General features: G+C 36.0%; 2 protein-coding genes across 3 annotated transcripts in view; both read left to right on the top strand.

The window, feature by feature from the left end:
• LOC127522225 (uncharacterized) overlaps positions 1-22,442 on the top strand; it is an 884,749-nt gene that overhangs the window by 135,827 nt on the left and 726,480 nt on the right. The window contains exons 28-29 of the mRNA XM_051911962.1: positions 13,994-14,167; positions 15,150-15,323. Coding sequence (XP_051767922.1) covers positions 13,994-14,167; positions 15,150-15,323 — 348 coding nt within the window. The remainder of the gene's footprint in view (positions 1-13,993; positions 14,168-15,149; positions 15,324-22,442) is intronic.
• The window catches only part of LOC127522286 (NLR family CARD domain-containing protein 3-like), a 94,130-nt gene that overhangs the window by 39,030 nt on the left and 32,658 nt on the right, over positions 1-22,442 (top strand). The window lies entirely within an intron of this gene.

Below are 22,442 nucleotides of genomic sequence, written 5' to 3'. Positions count from 1 at the left end.
GAAAGAGCTGGAAAAGTTTAAGAAAATATTACAACATGAGAACAGAGAAAACTTTGTGAAGGACTTTAATGAGAATAGATGCAGTATCAAAGCAGCAGCTCTTGATCTCACACTACATTACCTGAGAGAGATGAAGCAAGATGAAGCTGCTGATGATCTAGAAGGTCAGAGACTCATGACCATCTGTCAGATTGTCACTTATTAATGTAGACTATCTATAAAACTATAAATTAAGACTAAAACTATCTATTTTTTTTTCCTGTGTTTAGTTCAGCTGGTCTTAATTGATCAGCTAAAATGTGGCCTAAAGAAGAAGTATCAATGTGTGTTTGAAGGAATTGCGAAGCATGGTGACTCCATACTTCTGAATAACATCTACACAGATCTCTATATCACTCAGGGTGGCAGTGAACAGGTCAATACTGAACACGAGGTCAGACAGATTGAAGTTGCTTCCAGGCGTCATGAATCTCAAGAGATTCAGGTTAAATGCACAAATTTGTTTGAAGCTCCTGAACAAGACGAGGAGATCCGAACTGTACTGACAAAAGGAGTCGCTGGCATCGGAAAATCAGTCTCTGTGCAAAAGTTTGTTCTGGACTGGGCTGAAGGAAAAGAAAATCAAGATATCAGTTTCATATTTCCTCTTCCATTCAGAGAGATGAACTTAAAGGAGAAAGAAAAACTAAGTTTGATGGAACTTATAACTAATTTTTTCCCAGAGACAAAAGGACTGAACCTTACAAGAAGGAATCAATTCAAAGTCCTGTTCATCCTTGATGGATTGGACGAATGTCGCCTTCCTCTGAAGTTTGATTGTAATGAGATGTGGAGTGATGTATCGTCACCAGCCTCTCTGGACGTTCTCCTAACGAACCTCATGAAGGGAAATCTGCTTCCTTCTGCTCTCATCTGGATCACCACCAGACCAGCAGCTGCCAGTAAGATTCCTCCTGACTGTATCGACCGGCTGACAGAGATACGAGGATTCAGTGATGCACAAAAGCAAGAGTACTTCAAAAAAAGATTCACGGATCAGAATCAGGCCATCACAATCATTGATCATGTTAAAAAATCAAAGAGTCTCTTTATCATGTGCCACATCCCAGTCTTCTGCTGGATTTCAGCCACTGTTCTCCAGAACATTCTGGAGGAGAAAAGAAATAATGATGTGAAAAACAATCAGGCTGATGAGATCTCTAAAACACTACAGGAATCAAATACTGAAGACACTCCCAAGACTCTGACACAAATGTACACACACTTTCTCCGCTTTCAGATCCAGCAGAGCCGCCGAAAGTATGATGGAGAATACGCAGCAGATGTTTCCTGGGATAAAGACACCATCCTTTCACTGGGGAAACTGGCATTTCATCAGCTGGAAAGAAACAATGTGATCTTCTATGACACAGACCTGGAAGCCTGTGGTATTGACGTCTATAAGGCATCAGTGCGCTCAGGCATGTGTACCCAGATCTTTAAGGAGGAAAAAGGGATCATTCTTGGTACCATGTACTGCTTTGTTCACTTGAGCATTCAAGAGTTTATTGCAGCCCTTTATGCACATCTGTTTCTAGACATCAACAAGAAAAGTATGTTTGTTCATGAGTCTACGGAACAGAAAAGCAAAAATGAAACCATGATTGATTTTCTGAAGACTGCAGTGGACGAGGCGCTCAAGAGTGACAATGGACACCTGGACCTTTTCCTTCGCTTCCTCCTCGGTCTGTCACTCCAGTCCAATCGACGACTCTTACGGGGTCTGTTGACACAGCAAGACGGCAATGACCAGAGCAACAAGGAAATAGTTCAGTACATCAAGCAGAAATTAGAAGGTAATCTGTCTGCAGACAGATCCATCAATCTGTTCTACTGTCTGAATGAACTGAACGACCAAACTCTGGTGAAGGAGATTCAGACCCACCTTAGCAAAGGAAGTCTCTCATCTGGTGACCTTTCACCTGCCCAGTGGTCTGCTTTGGTCTTTGTGTTGTTGACATCAGAGGAAGAGCTAGAGGAGTTTGAGCTTCAGAAATTCAAGAAATCAGACGAGTGTCTCATTAGATTATCGGCAGTCATCAAAACCTCCAGAAGAGCTCTGTAAGTCATTTGATACATTTTGTCATGTTTTGCTCTCATCTGAAAAATGCATTTATCTACATTATTCTATAGTGATTCCCCATCATGAACATGAACTTAAAGGCCCTGATATACTTCAAGCGAAGTTCTTTTTCGTTCATCGTTTAGGGGTAAAACGAAGTTCGAAATACGTGAGCAGCGATATACTGTAATCGAACATCTGACGCCACCCATACTGCTGAGAGTGACGGTTAAATGAATATGTACAAATGTTGCACGCTTTCCTCTCAGTAACAAAATAAACAGAATAAAACTGAGAAACTAGCAAGGATTTGTGGATATGTTTGTTTGCATAAGCTCTGTAATTCGGCACTCCAGCAAAGTCACGTTGCATTTATATTATAACACTTTATACAGTATATTCATTTCGGCCTGATTTTGTTCGAAATGATTCATATCAGTTTGTTCTTCGATTTCGTTTGAAGTGTATCGGGGCCTTTACCCAGTAAAGCCTGACATATGAAATAATAGTCTGAAAAAATCTATTTTTTAATGGAGACAGTTTATCAAATATTTAGACAAAATATAAAAGAACATTTAAAAATGTTTGCATATTTGTTTTTGTTACAGATGTTATTTATATTGCCAAAAAACAAAATGAAATTCTGAAAGGTTATAAAACAATGAGATTTTTATATAACAGGCTAAATAAAGTACAGTTATATCATCAGTTGATACTCTGTATCTCCCAGTAATTTGATATTTTAAATGCTTAGTTTTAGGAGTAGTTCTGTAGTTTTAATTGTGTTTGTACTGCAATACGTAGATGATTGAGAGATTTACAAATAAACATTTATCAAAAGTCTGTTGTATCATATTTGATGTACACATTTTAAGATGGTTTTCTAAAAATTATTTTTTTATTGAGTTTAAATTAAAATACGTATTTCTAATTTAGTAAATATTAAGTAAAATAAATATAAATTTAATTTCAGCAGTTGTTATGGATGTGTTTATACTATCATTAAATCAGTGATATTTCACCCATGCTCTCTAAGATATCGGCATCGGTCATCGGTTGACCACTATGAATAATCAAGGAAACCTCAAATGCTTTAATCCAGCAAATGTTAATCTTGAAATATTAATAACTAGTACAATTTCTTAGGTTCTTAGATTTAAGTAATCTTAGCTTTACTTAAATCATTAAAGATTTCATAGCAGCAAGACATTTATATGTGAATGCAGGCATTTTTTCAGACATCACTAAACCTAAAATTTACATAAACTCCAGAACATAATATTTACATAAATTCTCCAGCTTTGTTGTTGTTGAGCAACCGAAGCGTGAGCTGTTAAAGCAATGCCTTCTTTTGGAAAGTGGACTGCAAGCAGCAGCTCATTTGCATTTAAAGGGACACATACAAAAAAGGCATGTTTTTGCTTACACCCAAATAGGGGCAAATTTGACAAGCTATAATAAATGATCTGTGGGGTATTTTGAGCTGAAACTTCACAAACACATTCTGGGGACACCAGAGACTTATATTACATATTGTAAAAGGGGCATTATAGGTCCCCTTTAAGTGTCCCCAAAGAAGCGAGTCAAAGGCAACAGTGGCAAGAACCCAAACTCCATCAGGTGAAAGAAATATAGAAAAAATCATTGGAGAAACCAGGCTCAGCTATAAAAAGCTAGAAATCGTAACACAATTTTTTTTTTTTTTTTTTTTTCATTTTTCATATTTTTCACATGCTTCATTTTACCCAGGAAATGTGTACAGGAAATACTAGTTTTGAAGAGTATTCATATTTTAGCTCAGCCTCTTTACTGTATATATGCTGTTTATGTAAAAATAATAATGGAAAGTATATCTAATATTTGTATGTAGAAAATGTATGTGTTCCATCTAATTCTGTGATGTGATTTATTTCTCTTGTAGGTTAAATGACTGTAACTTAACAGACAAAAGCTGTTCAGCTCTGGCTGCAGTTCTTGGAGCAGATACTAATCTGAGAGAGCTGAACATGAACAAAAATAATCTGCAGGATTTAGGAGTGAAGATGCTCTGCACTGGACTGAAGAATATAAACTGTAAATTGGAGATACTGAGGTAAGTTGAGCCACAAATGCCGAGAGTGAGGTGCAATGACTGACAGGATGTTGTCAGAGGCAAAAGCGCAAGAGAACTTTTGTTAATAAATGTTGCATTTCTTTGTTTAAAGTGCCCGTATTATGGATTTTTGAAAATCATCTTTCATGTAGTGTGAAACATAGCTCTAAATGATTGAAAACATCCTGCAAAGTTTTAAATCTGAAAGTGCACCGTATATTAAGTTACTGTCTCTCAAAAGTAAGAGTAGACTCTGAATCAATTAAACGAGTAATTTGTAAAATGAATCTTAAACTGTTTCGTTGTGATGTCACAACGAAACATTAGCATATTGCCCGCCCACTTATTGCACGTGCAGACGCCAGGGAAAACTTGAAACCTGAACCTTGTGATGTGTGTTCCCGTCATTTTACTGACGACTGCTTCTTCAATCTAAATGCGTTCAAAAAGGGATTTGCAGGCTGGTTGTTATTGAAGGATGGGTCAGTACCCAGTTTATTTAGACCAGCTTCTTCCTCCGAAGAACCTGTAACCTTTAACCTTTAACCTATAACCTGTAACCAACAACCTGTTTTGTAGGAAAGAATGCAATTATAATTCTCACAGAGAAAATAATTTAAATTAAAAGTTTTTAAGGAGCCAAGATACAAAACTGCCCCCAAACAAAAAGACTAGTTAAAAAAAAAAAAATCTTCTAGACAAATATGCGATTAGCAAGGACTAAAATCCAGTGTCTTACATCCACACAGTTCTGAGTTTCAGTTCAATGGCCTAAGTAGAGTAACGTTACTGGACTGAAACCATTATACGGTTCAGTCCGAACATGTCAGTGACGTCTCCGCGTCCAAATTCCAAGCCAGAGTCACCTCATTCTCTGTAGCACGTACGTTCTTTTCTGAGCAGATACTCCCGAAGCGCGCACACTCTAAAAGCCTGTCAAACACTGCATTTGCTGGAAAAAGTTATCATTCGCATCTTATTCTGCTAAAACTGTCAAATACACACAAGGTTTACACCATCGGTTAAGTGTAAAGTGAAAATAAACAGTTGAGAGTCAATCGAATGCGTGTCAATATATAAGATGCGTGTATGAACTTTAAAGGGACAGACAACACATGCTGCGACTTGTCCTTAAAGGGATAGTTCAACCAAAAATGGAAATTCTGTCTTTATTTACTCACTCTAAAGTTGTTCCAAACCTGTATTTCTGTCTTGTGCTGAACACAAAAGAACATATTTTGAAGCATGTGGGTAACCAAACATTTGCTGGTACCCATTGACATCCATAATATTTTCTTTCCTATATGGAACTCACTGGGGACCAGCAACTGTTTGGTTACCCACATTCTTCTTCTTCAAAAAAAAAACTTCAACAGAAGAAATTTATTCCGATTTAAAACAAGTTCTAAGGTGAGTAAATAATGACATAATTTCCTTTTTTTTTCAATTTATTTAATACAGTAGCTTTAACAAGAAACCTATAAATTAGTATTTTTATCTTCATCCACTTTGGGCTGAAAGTCTGTCATTCTTTTTTTCTTTTGTAAGTGTAGGACCAAAATCAGCTCAAATGAAATAATTTATAGGGAATTATAAAGAGTCATTAAGTTTACGACCGAGCAACTGAATCATCCAGCGTTCATCTGCTCGGATCGTAATAAGCTCTTGTAGCGGATATGAATATCCAATATCGTGAAAACACTGATTAGAGCCCGGTAACTTCAAGATCGACAGTTTAAGACATTAAATTTTACAAGCACATAATACAAGACACTTTCTTTTAAAATCTACAAGAGACTTTATTTATTCTAACACAAACTAATCTAACACAAACACATACACAAACATTCATACGTGTTGTAGAAAGAAAGGAAATGAGAGAGAAAGAGTTTTAAGAGAGAGAGCGAGAATGATATGATGAGCATTTCTAGCAAAATATGCACTTCAAAAGACCTGACCTGAACGAACCATGAATCATTAATTTAATGCACTAGTTCAGCTTTAGAATCTGGAGGTACTTGCTTGTCAACTTTAAATGTGAATCTCCTCGTCGGCGTCCTTAGCTTGGAGAGAAGGGTTTTTTCTAGTCAATGATTTGTTGCAGGGTCTTTTCAGGTCCGGATTGTGTTAGGTAAAAACCTATCCCGTTTGAGCGTGCTGGCAAAATGAAAGGAAGTCTCTGGAAATCTCCGGTCTCTGGAATTGCCGGCTTCAGCAGAGAGTACCGTTTTAGACATAATTTCTATTAAATGGAATATGATACATTTTACACCGATTTCTTTCGAACCATGATTTAAACATACATTAGAGATTTAAATAAGGCATACTTTCAATCAATCATTCAAAAGTTATCACATTTACATGAATTGTGGGTGTTCTAAAACATAACTGGTCACATGTAGCATGTGTAGACATGACATAAAATTTATGCAGTTGAAAGATGTTTGATAAGTTGTGATGGGTGTCTGAGGCTGGAATCAAACTCGGGTCTTCTAGTCAACTGAACTGCCTCTTTACCACTGAACTATGGTGGATGACAAATAACAGATGGAGGGCAGAAGAATAACTTGCAGGCTTAGATGACTGAACAAAAAGTGTTTTACTCAAGAGTCCAAGTTCAATAGTACAACAAAAAGGAAGCCGTGCTTCCGCAGAAAAAATACAAGAAACAAAAGATGAGTAACAGACAAATCCAAAAACTCAACAGACTTAGCTTTCTTGGCAAGGATACACATGCATAGTAGGCTCAAGACTGAACACAACTGAAAGAAAGAGGCGTGCTTAAATAGGCAAACACAAACAAGATAATGATCCACAGGTGGGAGAAATCAAGTCCTAATGAGTAGCAATACAATGAATTCTACAAAAGCTGGGGCCACCTAGTGGCCGGGAGAGTCATTACATGGCATAAGTGTCAGTGCCAGCTAGTGGTTGGGAGAGTCATTACAAGTCAGCACTAACTAGAGGCTGGGAGAGTCATTACAAGCTGGAGCCTTACATAAGTCCATTTCAAATTGTTTGGAACAATTTGATGCAGTTTTAGTTATAGAAACCTTCTTTGTGGGTTTGTCTGTAAAGTTAGGTCACTCAGAGAAACGGGCCTGCATTGTCTCTCTGTCTCTTTTGATCTGGAGATCAAAGACTATTTATCTTCTGGTGACCATTTGGTTTAAGTTTTGCCGCCTCTCCTTCAGTCAGGAAGCATGGGTGCCATAAGAGTAATTAGCAGGGGGTTGTTCTGTAGACGGACTGGAGCCGAAAATTAGATTCTCAGAGCTTGGGTTTCTGGAATTATGTTTTGAAAGAATCATCTGAATGATTCATTTGTCTGGTTCGTCCACGGTTCCTACAACGGCTACTTTTTAATATATAGGGAAATTAGTTTGACTGTACTGCTCAGTCACTGGCAAAATAGTAAAAACAACATGAAAAAGATTTGTGATCAAATCATGAAGCGTGATATTTTTGCCATATCACCCACCCCTACTTATTAATAAGAATATTATGCATATTGTGTGTAGTTAGTTGTCCCCCAAGGGGGCGTTTTCCCCACTCTACCCTAAATTCACAATTGAGAGTTAAAAAGTCAGAATTGCGTGATTATAAAGCCACAATTGTGTCTTATAAAGTCAGAATTGTAATATATAAATTGCAATTCAGATTTTTTTTCTCAGAAGTGCTCATTTATATCTCTCAATTCTGACTTTTTTCTCAGAATTGCAAGCTTATATCTATAATATATTGTATATATTCTGACAATTACGATCCATAAGATCCTTTTTTTTCACTCAATTGCAAAATTTTTTTTTTTTTTTTTTACAATATTCTCTCTATATTATAATGTTTTTACTCAAGTAATGATTCATAAAAAATGAAAACCAAAACTAGTGTGGAAAGATTGTTAATATTAGGGATAAGAAAGCTGCAACTGGTTTTAATATATTTCCAAAATTGATGTACAAATGATTGTAACCTCTTCTGGGTTAAAATGGATGCAAATGCAATAGGAGGGTTAAAATTTTAAGAACTGTAAGAGGTCTTTCATGACGCTCCATATGCTGGGATGTGAATTTGATAGGTGCTTGATATAAAATAAATTTAAAAAGTCCTTGAAATTCATTGAATCTGGTGTTTCCATCGCTCATTTCTGATGCGGTACTTAAAGATGTGCATAAAAACAGAGTGATGAAGTCTGGACTTTAATTAGGTCATTCCCAAACTTAAATTTTCTCATTTTTCGACCATTTTCAGGTTGCTTGTTGTGAATCATTCAGATCAAAGACTTTCACAGCTCTACAGTTTTAGATAATTGAAATCTTGAAAGTGATGTTGATGTCTAACATATTAAAGTTCTCTGTGCCTTTTGTTTGCCTCCATATTCAGTTGTCAGTTTTTGCAACTAACTTTCAATACATTCATACAAACAACAAAATAAAATTCACTTTAAGGATTTCTGTTGTTCAGGTTTAACTGATTAATCAGCTGAATGTTTTCATTCCTGTTCTAGACTCTCTAACTGCAGTGTAACAGAAGAAGGTTATAAATCTCTGGCTTCAGCTCTGAGATCAAACCCTTCACACCTGATAGAGCTGGATCTCACAGGAAATGATCCTGGACAATCAGGAGTGAAGGAGCTCAGTGATTTACTACAGGATCCAAACTGTCAACTGAAGACACTGAGGTGAGACGGGATGAAATAATTAACATAATTAAAAAAATATGCAAGCTAACAAAATATGCTGGCTAAATAGTCATAACAAATATATCATTTTAGTTATACAATAAGTTAGACAATTTGTTGCATCAAAATGATCAAGATCAGATCAGATGCTGCAGGTTCTGACATGATGATGATAACCGTCAACACAGTTTAGTTGTGGTTCAAGCTACAGGTCAAATAGACATTATGGGTCAGTATATGTGCTATTCTGGAGTATGGTATACCTTGACAATTAACATGAACAATTTTGATTTTGTGCACACTTCTCATTAAAAATTCAAGAAAATCTTTGTCAAATTGTTTTCTGAACACAATTGTTTTCCAGATTCACTGTATCTCTCCACAGCAGGTCTATGGCTACGTTCAGACTGTCAGTCCAAATCCGATTATTTGTGTATCCGATTGGAATCTGATCTAAAATTATTGACGTCCACATTGTATATCGCAACTGTTCAGATCTGATTTGTGTGTCCATGCCGCTCTTTCGTTTTCTGGAATATCCACATTGGTTTCTATGGCAATGATTTTGCGTCGGTAGGCATACGCCAAAAACAACAACAACAACCACAGGATGGAGGGGTTTGTAATACAGATGTTGTCTTATTTACAAAAGACATTGTGTAGCCGGCATGCGCTGGACTACTGCATCTTCTGAGGCAGCGGCAGAAACATAGGAGGAGGCATATGTGTGGCTTTATTCCGCATTTTTATCTCTTCCAGTTTCAAAACATGTCTCCGTTATATTGCTCATCCAACACTTTGCAACAACACAACCTTGTGTCTGCTGCGATTTTCAGTATGTTTCCTATAACAATGTCTGATGTTTACATTTTACGTGGCGTGAGAAAGTCACATAAACCACACGAAATCTGATCAGAGCGGTCACACTGAAACAGATTTTCAGAAATGTGATTTGAAAAGGATTTCAAACCTCATATGAATGTAGTTCGAAATGGATTTGTAAAAATTGCATTTCATGTGATTTTTGGCCATTCAGGATGGGTCAATACCACAATTTTGGCTTCGGTACGGTACCACAATCTAATACCGGTATATCGGTATTAAATCAATATCATACAGGGTCTAAATTTTGGTGTGGGTATTGCGCATAATTTTACTCATTCTCGCAGGTTGCGCGTTTACAAAGCGGGAAATTATCGCAAATGTTTATTAGTAAATTAATCAACACAGATTATCACATAAAATCAGTAATTGGTTACCACTTATAGCACACTTGAACCCATAGTCTATTACAAGTGTTAACTAAATACATTTAGATAGTATATTAAAAGCACATTTTAGTTCATATTTCATGGTGTTTCAAAATAGCACAGTTGAGTACACTTAGATGTTCTTAAGATTATCTTAAGAAGTACTAAAGAAGAATCTTTAGTATATTAAGTACAAAATTAGTGTGCGAAAATAGAGCACTTTAAGTACATATGCGCCCTGCGATACAACACTCTCGTGCGCGTTTCGGACAACTTATGGAAATCACTTGCCCACGTTTTTTTAAACCCATTTTGAACATCCAAGCGATTTTATCATTCAGTAGTAACGTACTTGGGAGCTCTGTGAGAGATGGTTTCTTTGCGCTTATACCAACAAACAACGCACACACAAGCCGCCTGTATAGAGCTCGCGCCTTCCAAATTGAGTTGTTTTACCTTAAACGGTATTTAATGTATTAACAGTGACTATTCAGTGTTATTTTACATTTGATTACTTTATTAAATTTCTGTAACTAGCATTTCTGTACCTGAATACTTCTGTAAGAACTAGCTAAACTTAAGTGCAAATGTTAGGAGATAAACATCATTGGTTCAAACGCACGCTGGAGCTTTCATGTTATCTAAACCATATGATCTTATGTACGTGTGTGTAGGTTTGATGGTTCTTCATCATTTTTATAAGCAAAGCAATTCCAAATTATACGTCTATTGCTGTCATTATTAACAAAGAATAAACACTAACAAGAAGCGAAACTCAATAGAACGTTCCATTGGAACACCAGCGCCCAGCAGCAGCTCTGCGTTTCCGCCATTTTGACTTGAAAGTCGGTCGAGTCGGTCCACTAGCTTCTATGGCAATATCAGCTGCTTTGTTAAAAAAAAAAACAAAAAAAACAAAGTACATTAAAGCTAAAATCCAACCTGAATGATGACAACAGAATAAAATACTATCACTAGTGATCATCAAATCCTTTTAACAGTTTATTTTACAGACTTTGTGTTTAAGTCTTCCACTTTTTTCACAAAACCTTTGCTCTCTAGAAACGCAGTCAGTTTGGGTTAAAATTCGTTGAAGTTCAAGTATTAGCATTATAAACACTGAATTAATACCAACATATGAAATTAAATTAAGGACATGCATCAGAAAAAATGGGAATGTTGGACAATAAATATATAACAGACAATAACAGCTTGTTTTTGCAGTGTTGTATGTTAAAGCAAAAGTGTCCAAAAGTGGGAATTATGCGATAACGGACACAGCAATGCATCATGTGTTATAAGATCGTTATGTTTGTAGCGTGATCCATTAAAACATACAATATTCAATTCAGACCTAGTGGAGTGATTATTACTATTACTCCACTAGGTCTGAAATATATTGTTCACTGCAAACATGATGATCTTACATTCATTCATTATTAATTTACTATTAATAAATGTGTAAAGTTGCATAAAATGGAAATACTCAATAAAGTAGGCTAACTACGTTACCTCAGATGGTTGAATGGTTGGATTCCACAACTGGTAAAATAAAACATATATAAGACAATAAACAACATTTACTGTAGGAGCCATAAAATTTACTGGTGACTTAATTTAAAAAATGTTCTATTGCACTTCTGATTTGGTTGTGAAATTCGCCGATTTTGGGTGCGTAAGATGTGAAGGATTCTATGGTCCAGTTGGCATTTTCACCCCATAATGGCGGCCGCGCTACCGGAGCGCCATCTAGTGGCTGTTGCCCAAAAAAGATCAGAGTTTCGCCTCTTGGGTTCTATACTGTTTGTTATTAATTAGTTTTGGGCGTGTTGAGTGAGATTCTACTGCTTTATCCATTTTGTTCCTCTATGTTGTCACATTTGCCGGTTTCGCGTCAGTTTGTGTAGCACACTGCCACCTAGCGGTGAACTTCAGAACAGCAGCATATACCGAAATGAGCAAAATCATGATATTTTCATGGTATTTTCACAGTACCGGTATACAGTGCATCCCTATTCAGACTTGCTAAATCTGATCAGATTTCAATCGGATATGCGCAAAAATCGGATTTGGACTGACAGTCTGAATGAGGCTTATGAGACTCCTGCTTAAAAGCCAGAGAGATCTTGAGGCCTTAATTTCACACTCTGTATTCATACTGAAAATCATGATCTAGTGAGCTTTTGCCCTTCTGCTCTGTGGGACGTTTCTGTTCTTATGAGTTTGCTTTAGGACTGAGTGTCGCTCGAGTTTCTTTTTTAAATATCTCTGACTATCAGACTTTGTTTTCAAGTATTTATATATTTATTTGTATATTTAAATATTCAAAGAAAAGTGTTACATCTAAATAACTAACTAGAGCTTGTCTTTAGAACAATAAAAGTTTTTTATCTTATCAATCATGTTTGTAATGCAACAGACATTTAGTTGAGAACTGAATCGACTCTTCTGCAGGTTTTTGAGTGCTGCTGCAGATGAAGCCTGTCAGTATGTGAAGAGAGTTGTGGGTAAAAACCCGTTACTCCTGAGAGAGCTGAATCTGAGTGAACATGAACTAGGAGACACAGGAGTGAATCAGATCGCTGCTCTACTGCAGGATAAACACTGTCGACTCAAAACACTGACGTGAGTATTGTTCATTTATTTAAAATATTACATTACTTTTAATTGTAATATGACTCTAATATTTCGTCACGTATTTCAGTCGGAGCAGTTTTTTTTTTCAGTGTCACATAGAGCCACAACAATGTAAAGTAATATAATTAAACAGGAAATTAAAAACACACAATTTAAATGTGACATCAAGCTTTAAATATTTAACTAATAATTTAATTATTATGAACCTCTTTTCAACACATCTGGATGGAAAGCTTCATGAAGCTTCATCTCGCCACCACTACTTTATTCAAATAAACGTGAACAAAAATTAAAATAACAAAAAAACACCTGGAAACTAAAAAACATGAACATAAACCTCACCAACAGCAGTTACAGGGAACAAAGACAGACTAAAGACAATGATAACATGAGGGCTATATATACACACAGACACTAATGAACAAACAAGAAACACCTGAACACAATGAACCAATGAAAACGACCCATGAAACAAGGAACCAATCAGAACATGACACATGAACAGGGGGAGCACATGACAAGATCACATGAGGAGTAAGACTGTGAGAATTATACAAAATAAAAGACATGAAAACATAAACTAAACTAAACCCAGAACAGACGTGACACTGCCTCACGGTGCAGCACTAAAGCAGATGAAGCTTTTCCAAAACTTGTTTGATTGTCTTCTGCTTCAGGAAATACTTTCATTCCTTAATCTGTTAATGTTCGTTTATACAATTATTCATTGTTCATGTTCGTTCACAGTGGATTAACTAATGTTAACAGAAAACATTTTTATTTAAAACTGTATTAGTAAATGTTGAAACTTACATTAAGGTTATTAAATGCTGTACTAGTATTGTCCATCATTGGTTCATGTTAACTAATGTAGTTAATGTGAACAAATAAAAGATTATTGTAAAGTGTTAGTGAGTCGACAATGTGTCTGAAAACAACCGACATAAACACATTTGTCCCAGTGATCAAACCAAGAGTGACATTGACACGAAAGAACCTTAAAGATGAGATGAAATGAATGTGTAAACTAACATAAATAGATTGACGATTTCAACCTTTGTATTGTTAAAATGTCAGTAGTATATTTAAATGAACAATGTGTCGTCTTTCTCCATGTTACCTGCACCTGGATATCCCTGTTTATTTGTCAGCAAAAGTCTGCTGGATGAAGCTAAACATGTTAGTTGATCATCATAGATCTGAGTCATTGTCTTTTCTCTTTCTGTCTTCAGTCTGTATGAATGCAGTATTACAGAGAAACAGTGTGTCATCCTGACTTCAGCTCTGAAATCAAACCCGTCACACCTGAGAGAGCTGGACCTGAGCTGGAATGAACTAGGAGACTCTGGAGTGAAAAACCTCAGTGATCTACTGATGAACCCACAATTCAAGCTGGAGAAACTAGAGTTAGTATCATTATACTGTATTTACTGTTTAATTTATTTTAAGTCAACAGGGCACAAGTCACATCATTTGTAGCGCTGCATCTCCATCTGAAGAAAGATTCAGAAATGGTATTAGTTAACGGATTTGTATGTGTATCAGTAAAAAGAGCATTAAACTTTAAAGCATTTTAAACTTTGTGGCTATAAAAGTGTTTCATATGCTGGAATCTGACAAATCTTTGCTGTGAAACAAGACAGAAGTGAGAACAGACTAAAAAACAGAGTAACAAATTGTCATGAATGGCTGGTTGTAATGAAGCTCACGACGATGAAGAATACAATAACACTGTCTTTAATCACAAATCTAACATGTAGGAGAGATAAAACACAACCACTTCAACATAAACGACAGAACAATGAACAGACAGAACTAAGAGTTTAAATACACAGACAGAGTAATCAAGGTAAAACAGAACAGCTGCAGGAACTAATTAACAACCAAGAACACTAACTAGGGAACACACACAGACAGCAACACCATGATAATAAAACACAACAAAACTGTTACACAAATAGATTATTCTGAAATGTTACATTTATACTGGACTAATGGTACTTTTCACTAAATCTTCTTTTATTAAACAAAATGTGTATTTAGAGATTGTAAATTACACTCTAATGACTTAATCTATGAATGTGTAAGATTTTCTTAAATTAATAATGAAAACAGTCCATTTAAATGTTAATTTTCTATTGTTTCTATATTGATCCTATATATTCAATTAAGAGTAATAAATTCACTTATTTTTGGGAGTGAGGACGGATCCAGACTTGGATTGTAACTAGTATCCTCAAATGCTCCTGTCTTGGTTTGTTTGTTTATATCATTAAGTTTCCATGTTTTTGCTGGTTTATTAGTGACTGTATGACATTTATTCATGATTCATTTAACTCACACATGAACTGAACATGGATTTGAGTCATTTTCTCTTTCTGTCTTCAGTCTGAGTGGATGCAGTATTACAGAGAAACAGTGTGTCATCCTGACTTCAGCTCTGAAATCAAACCCGTCACACCTGAGAGAGCTGAACCTGAACTGGAATATAATAGGAAACAGAGGAGTGAAGCTCTTATGTGACGTACTGAAGGATTCACACTGTAAACTGGAGAGATTGAGGTCAGTAACATTCTTCACATACAAGAATCAAAATGCTTAAAATCACTTTAACAGTTTAAACTAAAACACTTTATACTCAATATCTCACAATTAGTCTGAGTTGAAGTCTGGACTCTAATTAGGTCATTCCCAAACTTTAATTTTCTCATTTTTCTCATGTTGTGGATCATTCAGATCAAAGACTTTCACAGCTCTACAGTTTTAGATAATTGAAACACTGAAAGTGATGTTGATGTCTAACATATTACAGTTTTTCTCAGTTGCTTTGGCACATTTCTCGAATCATCCTTACAATTTGCAAAACATGTTCATTTCTAGAAACAATTTGTACAAACAGCACAACAAATTGGATTACCTGCAAAAGCCTGTAACTTGCTCAAAATCCTTAGTTCATCTTTCAAAAGCAAGTATTTATGTCAATGAACATATCAGTGCTGTCAGAATGACAAGTCCTTGTGTCATTGTTCTCGAACAAGATAGTCAAAATGCTTAGCCATGTTGTCAATATAACAGTGATGAATATTTCAGATGTAAACTATGGCTACAGTTTTTATGACAGTGATTGAAACTGCCCAAGACTGCACTTTGTCTGTATGGCATATATCAATTTTAACAGTACAAATGGACACATTACTGTATATGGGAGATTGATTGCAAAAGACTAGACAGGATTCACAGTTTTGTATTTACTGTTGGTCTGTCAACAAATCACTGTAAAATGTCCTTGTGATAAAAAAGACAAGACTATATACATACACTGTATATATGTGTTCATGTGTATAGTATGTATCTGTATAAAGTTCATTTAGCCTGCTATACTGTATGTGTAAAGCAAGTGTAATGTGCTACTGTAAGTGTAAAAATGCTACTGTAATATTAAGATTATAGCTCGCATACCACATTAGTGTGCAGTGCACATTGCTGAAATACATACCTGATATGTCTATGAAATGCTTGAATGATTGAGGAAAAGGTTTTTCTCCAAACGTTCAGCTGCACCTTTAGACCTTCATAAGCCATTGTATAAGGTCATGATTGAAAACATTGTTTACAATAGTGGTCCTTATTTCACTAGAAACGTGCCTACGCCCTTTGCCTTATCTACCTCTTCCTCTGTTTTGCCTCTCTACCCTTCTACCACACATCCTTACTCCTCTTCTTCTTTCCAGCTGTTGACCCTGTTTGTTTCCATGATGTTCTTCCATTATCAGAAATTGTAACTCTTGTGTTGTGCTCTGTCTATATATGCTTTCCAGTTGAAGATTCATGACGTGCATCTTTTAGCTGCTTTAGAGAACTGGTTGGGTCATTGGTTGATCTAATGCTTTACATTCCCCTGAATACATTAGTGAAATTCAGGATTCACCTGCAAAATTCATCAATTCAGGACACATTTACAAAAGTCTAATAATATACTTGACACATTGTGATAACTAGGTCAACCATTTTGCATTTAATGACTTGTGCGATGAACTAATGACTAGATGTTTTGAGGGGTAAGACTATTCAACAGAGAACCATATAATACATTTTGAGCAACATGACATTAGCAATTGATAATGTAGGAAATAGCAGACAATTGTACATAATCAGTTGCATGAATGTACCAAAGCATTTGCAATTTGTTCAAAAGAACGAGAAACTGCTTTTATGATGTACAAGTGACTAGATGTTGTGGAGGTTGAACAAGTAGTTTTGAAAATTTCAGTCCTGATCTGAGAAATGTGCCAAAGTGACTGAGAAAAACTGTAAAGTTCTCTGTGTCTTTTGTTTGCCTCCATATTCAGTTCTCAGTTTGTGCAACTAACTTTCAATACTTTTGTACAAAGAACAAAATAAAATTCACTTTGAGGATTTCTATTGTTCAGGTTTAACTGATTAATCATCTGAATGTTTTCATTCCTGTTCTAGACTCTCTAACTGCAGTGTAACAGAAGAAGGTTATAAAGCTCTGGCTTCAGCTCTGAGATCAAACCCTTCACACCTGATAGAGCTGGATCTCACAGGAAATGATCCTGGACAATCAGGAGTGAAGGAGCTCAGTGATTTACTACAGGATCCAAACTGTCAACTGAAGACACTGAGGTGAGACGGGATGAAATAATTATCAAAATTAGTTATATTCAGGCTAAATATTCATAACAAATATATTATTTTAGTTACACAATAAGCTGGACAATTTGTTGCATCAAAATGATCAAGATCAGATCAGATGCTGCAGGTTCTGCATGATGATGATAACCGTCAACACAGTTTAGTTGTGGTTCAAGCTACAGGTCAAATAGACATTATGGGTCAGTATATGTGCTATTCTGGAGTATGGTATACCTTGACAATTAACATGCACAATTTTGTTTTTGTGCAGACTTCTCATTAAAAATCCTAGATAAACTTTCAGTCAAATTGTTTTCTGAAAAGTCCTCAAAGAGGACTTACAAAAAGAGGACTTACAATTGGTGCGTTCCAAACGGGATATATCGCCCTCCGAAGGGCACTTCGGAGTGAAAATAATCATGGCCGCCATATTGAAGGGTCGTTCCAAACCGAAGTGCTCAAAACTGGCCACTTCAAAGGGCCCTTCGGAATGAAGGATTTCGAAGGGTACAACTGATGGACACTTCAGGCCCTCATGATCCTTTGCACAGGGAAGTTGTTTTACGTCACAGAATGGGTACAGGAGGCTCGAGTTCGATTTGACCTATAAATGTATGTATAGTATTTTTCTATACTACTGTAATATTTATACGAGCTAGATTTGGTTCATTATTATGGTCAAAATAACATTATACTTAAACAAAAATACTTTACAGCTCCCTTTATCAGTCCATTCAAATGTTTCAAATACATAGACACAATATACATTATATTTATCGTATAAGACTGGCAGTAGCTTATATTACTACAGTAAATGAATGCTTATTAATACAAAGAGTACACCATGAGGAAAAAAAATGAATGGCGCCTCCTTGATTGTCTCGTTAAGATGACGCAGAAGTGCGTTCCAAAAAAAGAGTTTTTTTGACCCCTACACCCTTCATCCCTTCGAAGCTCTCACTCCGGAGGGTAAACCCTTTGAAGGGGTTAGGGCATGAGCCCTTCCGAATGGAACGCAGGGAATGACTTACAAAAATACATAACAGCTACAAGTGTATGCACCACTTGCTTTATGCAAGCACTATATAGGACAAATCACAATTCAGGATTTACCCTATTATACTTTATCGACGCAAATTGATAGGTGAAACAACAAACAGCCACCCACAAATAGTCTATAAACAAAGCATCAGGCTGTCTTTGAGTTCACATGAGCAACGGTTAAAGTTTTCGTCAGGCTACAGAAGAATACCAAAATTCCTCCATTCAATTAGGCCTAAGACGTCGAGAGTCACGCAGACCTATAACAACCCAGCCACACAGAATAACATGCCTTACCTTAACATAGAATCGACCACAAACTCCAATGTTTATATTTTTTCTACGAATCTTTGAGTTAACATATACTAAACATGAGTGGAATTTGCACCGCAGCGCCCCCACACCTTGATGCTCATGACAAGAATGGCATGTATTTTCTTAATTGAAGTGAATTAGGTTTAAATCGCCATCATGCATGAATGAATGATATTTTTGCAATTTTACACATAATAATCCACAATGATCACATTACACAAAACTGAAATTGCATGTCAAAATGACACATTGTCAATATTTTTTGAGATCCCCCAAAATTTCACAAATCACGTTTTCAGGGGAGCCCATGTCTTATTAAGGGGAGCCGAGCTCCCCCTAGCTCCCCCGTAGTTCGCACCCTGTGTGTGTGTGTGTGGATGCGCGTGTGTGTTTGTGTGTGTGTGTGTCAATTTGTTAGTGTGCGCGTTTGTGTGCACACGTGTGTTTGAGTGTGTTTTAAATGCAATCATTTGGTTTTGTTTAACTCTGAAACATGAAATGTGGAGTTAAATCTGCTTTTGCTAAAGAACAAACTTTTAATAAATATAAAAAAACATACTTTCAATGAACTTAAATTTTTTAATTTACCTCTATTTTTTGGAGTTATTATTACTTAATCAAAACAACCCAACTGCAGTCTGATTGATATTACTTGGAATGCACAATAAAAAAACATGATTTGTGAGAATTAATAAAAATGGAGTTAACTGTTTTTGCAAATGAACTCTTCATTTATTTGTGTATTTAAATGTTCAAAGAAAAGTGTTACATCTAAATAACTAACTAGAGCTTGTCTTTAGTACAATAATTGAGTTTTTTTATCTTATCAATCATGTTTGTAATGCAACAGACATTTAGTTGAGAACTGAATTGACTCTTCTGCAGGTTTTTGAGTGCTGCTGCAGATGAAGCCTGTCAGTATGTGGAGAGAGTTGTGGGTAAAAACCCGTTACTCCTGAGAGAGCTGAATCTGAGTGAACATGAACTAGGAGACACACGAGTGAATCAGATCGCTGCTCTACTGCAGGATAAACACTGTCAACTCAACACACTGATGTGAGTATTGTTCATTTATTTAAAACATTACATTACTTTTAAATGTAATATGACTAATATTTCCTCACATATTTCAGTCAGAGCAGTTTTTTTTTCTCAGTGTCACACAGAGCCACAACAATGTAAAGAAATACAATTAAACAGGAAATTAAAAACACAATTTAAATGTGACATCAAGCTTTAAATATTTAATTAATAATTTAATTATTTCAGTTACTGTAGAGGGAGATCAATGGTTTTCTTCCAGAGCTTAGAAAACTCTTCAAATAAGTGATAGATTGAAAAAACAGCTGCTCTATAAACACAGAGATGTCTTTCCTAACTTTCACAGGTTAATTCTGTGTAAATTAAATATAAGTGTGTATATATTGATGCTCTTTTTGAACACGACTGCTGAATGTGATCATGTTTACTGATTGCTGGTGTGAAACAATGTTTTTTGTGACATCAGAACTGTTCATAACTGCTTTCAGTTTAATGTTTGTATTTCACAAAATGTAAAATGTCTAATTTTGGTGCAGCATTTACTGTAACTTTTGAACAAGTGCATTTTAGAAATCTGTGATCAGAATCTGCCTGTAATAAGATCCACCGAAGGCAAGTTGTCTGAACACAAGTGCAGCTTTATTCTAGTGATGTTACTCCTGATATCGAGGCTTCGAAGCTTGTGTCGGGAACATCAGGATCTTCCCGCCGGAGCTCCGTATCGAGGCTTGTATTGTTTTAGTGAAATGACGTCACCGGTGACGTTCGAAGCCTCGTTTGAGTGAAGAGCTTCGAGAAGGTGTTCATTTTTGGCGGAACAATGTGTTTTTTCCCTCTCGTGTTACACAAGCACTTCCACTTCTCTCTGTCCAGTCCACCTTAATCACTTTCACCTTTTTATCCGGTTCAAAAAACTTTGTTTTTTCTCATATGTTCAACAACAGCATTGCCCAGTTACAAAACTATGAAAATTTATAAAACAACACTGAACATAAATACTTCACAGAACTAATTATTTATTTATTTATTTGTGTATGTTAATGTATCATGAACCATGTAACACACATTTTGGTGCTGTCAAACTAAACTTCCTGCACCATTTTTCCATTGATCATCATGTGTCTCTGAAGCGTCATCTTGCAACCACTACTTTATTTGTTATTTTAATTTTTGTTCACATTTCTTTGAATAAAGACTTGACTAAGAAACATGAACATAAACCTCACCAACAGCAGTTACAGGGAACAAAGACAGACTAAAGACAATGATAACATGAGGGCTATATATACACACAGACACTAATGAACAAACAAGAAACACCTGAACACAATGAACCAATAAAAACGTGACACATGAAACAAGGAACCAATCAGAACATGACACATGAACAGGGGGAGCACATGACAAGATCACATGAGGAGTAAGACTGTGAGAATTATACAAAATAAAAGACATGAAAACATAAACTAAACTAAACCCAGAACAGACGTGACACTGCCTCACGGTGCAGCACTAAAGCAGATGAACCTTTTCCAAAACTTGTTTGATTGTCTTCTGCTTCAGGAAATACTTTCATTCCTTAATCTGTTAATGTTCGTTTATACAATTATTCATTGTTCATGTTCGTTCACAGTGGATTAACTAATGTTAACAGAAAACTTTTGTATTTAAAACTGTATTAGTAAATGTTGAAACTTACATTAATGTTATTAAATGCTGTACTAGTATTGTCCATCATTGGTTCATGTTAACTAATGTAGTTAATGTGAACAAATGAAAGATTATTGTAAAGTGTTAGTGAGTCGACAATGTGTCTGAAAACAACCGACATAAACACATTTGTCCCAGTGATCAAACCAAGAGTGACATTGACACGAAACAACCTTAAAGATGAGATGAAATGAATGTGTAAACTAACATTAATAGATTGATGATTTCAACCTTTGTATTGTTACAATGTCGTAGTATATTTAAATGAACAATGTGTCGTCTTTCTCCATGTTACCTGCACCTGGATATCCCTGTTTATTTGTCAGCAAAAGTCTGCTGGATGAAGCTAAACATGTTAGTTGATCATCATAGATCTGAGTCATTGTCTTTTCTCTTTCTGTCTTCAGTCTGTATGGATGCAGAATTACAGAGAAACAGTGTCTCATCCTGACTTCAGCTCTGAAATCAAACCCGTCACACCTGAGAGAGCTGGACCTGAGCTGGAATAAACTAGGAAACTCTGGAGTGAAAAACCTCAGTGATCTACTGATGAACCCACAATTCAAGCTGGAGAAACTACAGTTAGTATCATTATACTGTATTTACCGTTTAATTTATTTTAAGTCAACAGGGCACAAGTCACATCATTTGTAGCGCTGCATCTCCATCTGAAGAAAGATTCAGAAATGGTTTTATTTAAAGGATTAGTTCACTTTCAAATGAAAATTAGCTCAAGCTTTACTCACCCTCAAGCCATCCTAGGTGAATATGACTTTCACTTTTTATCCTGACACATCTGAGCTTTATAATGGCAGTGAACGGGATCAATGAGTATGAGCTGAAGAAAGTGTCTCCATCCACATCCATCCAACCTGGTTGGTCGGGCTTTTTTGCAATGCATTTGCGGGTTGTTTTGAA

Source organism: Ctenopharyngodon idella, chromosome 2 (assembly GCF_019924925.1).
Source record: "Ctenopharyngodon idella isolate HZGC_01 chromosome 2, HZGC01, whole genome shotgun sequence".
NCBI lineage: Eukaryota > Metazoa > Chordata > Actinopteri > Cypriniformes > Xenocyprididae > Ctenopharyngodon > Ctenopharyngodon idella.
Note: the sequence above shows the minus strand (reverse complement) of the source record. Positions and strands in the feature narration are given on the sequence as shown.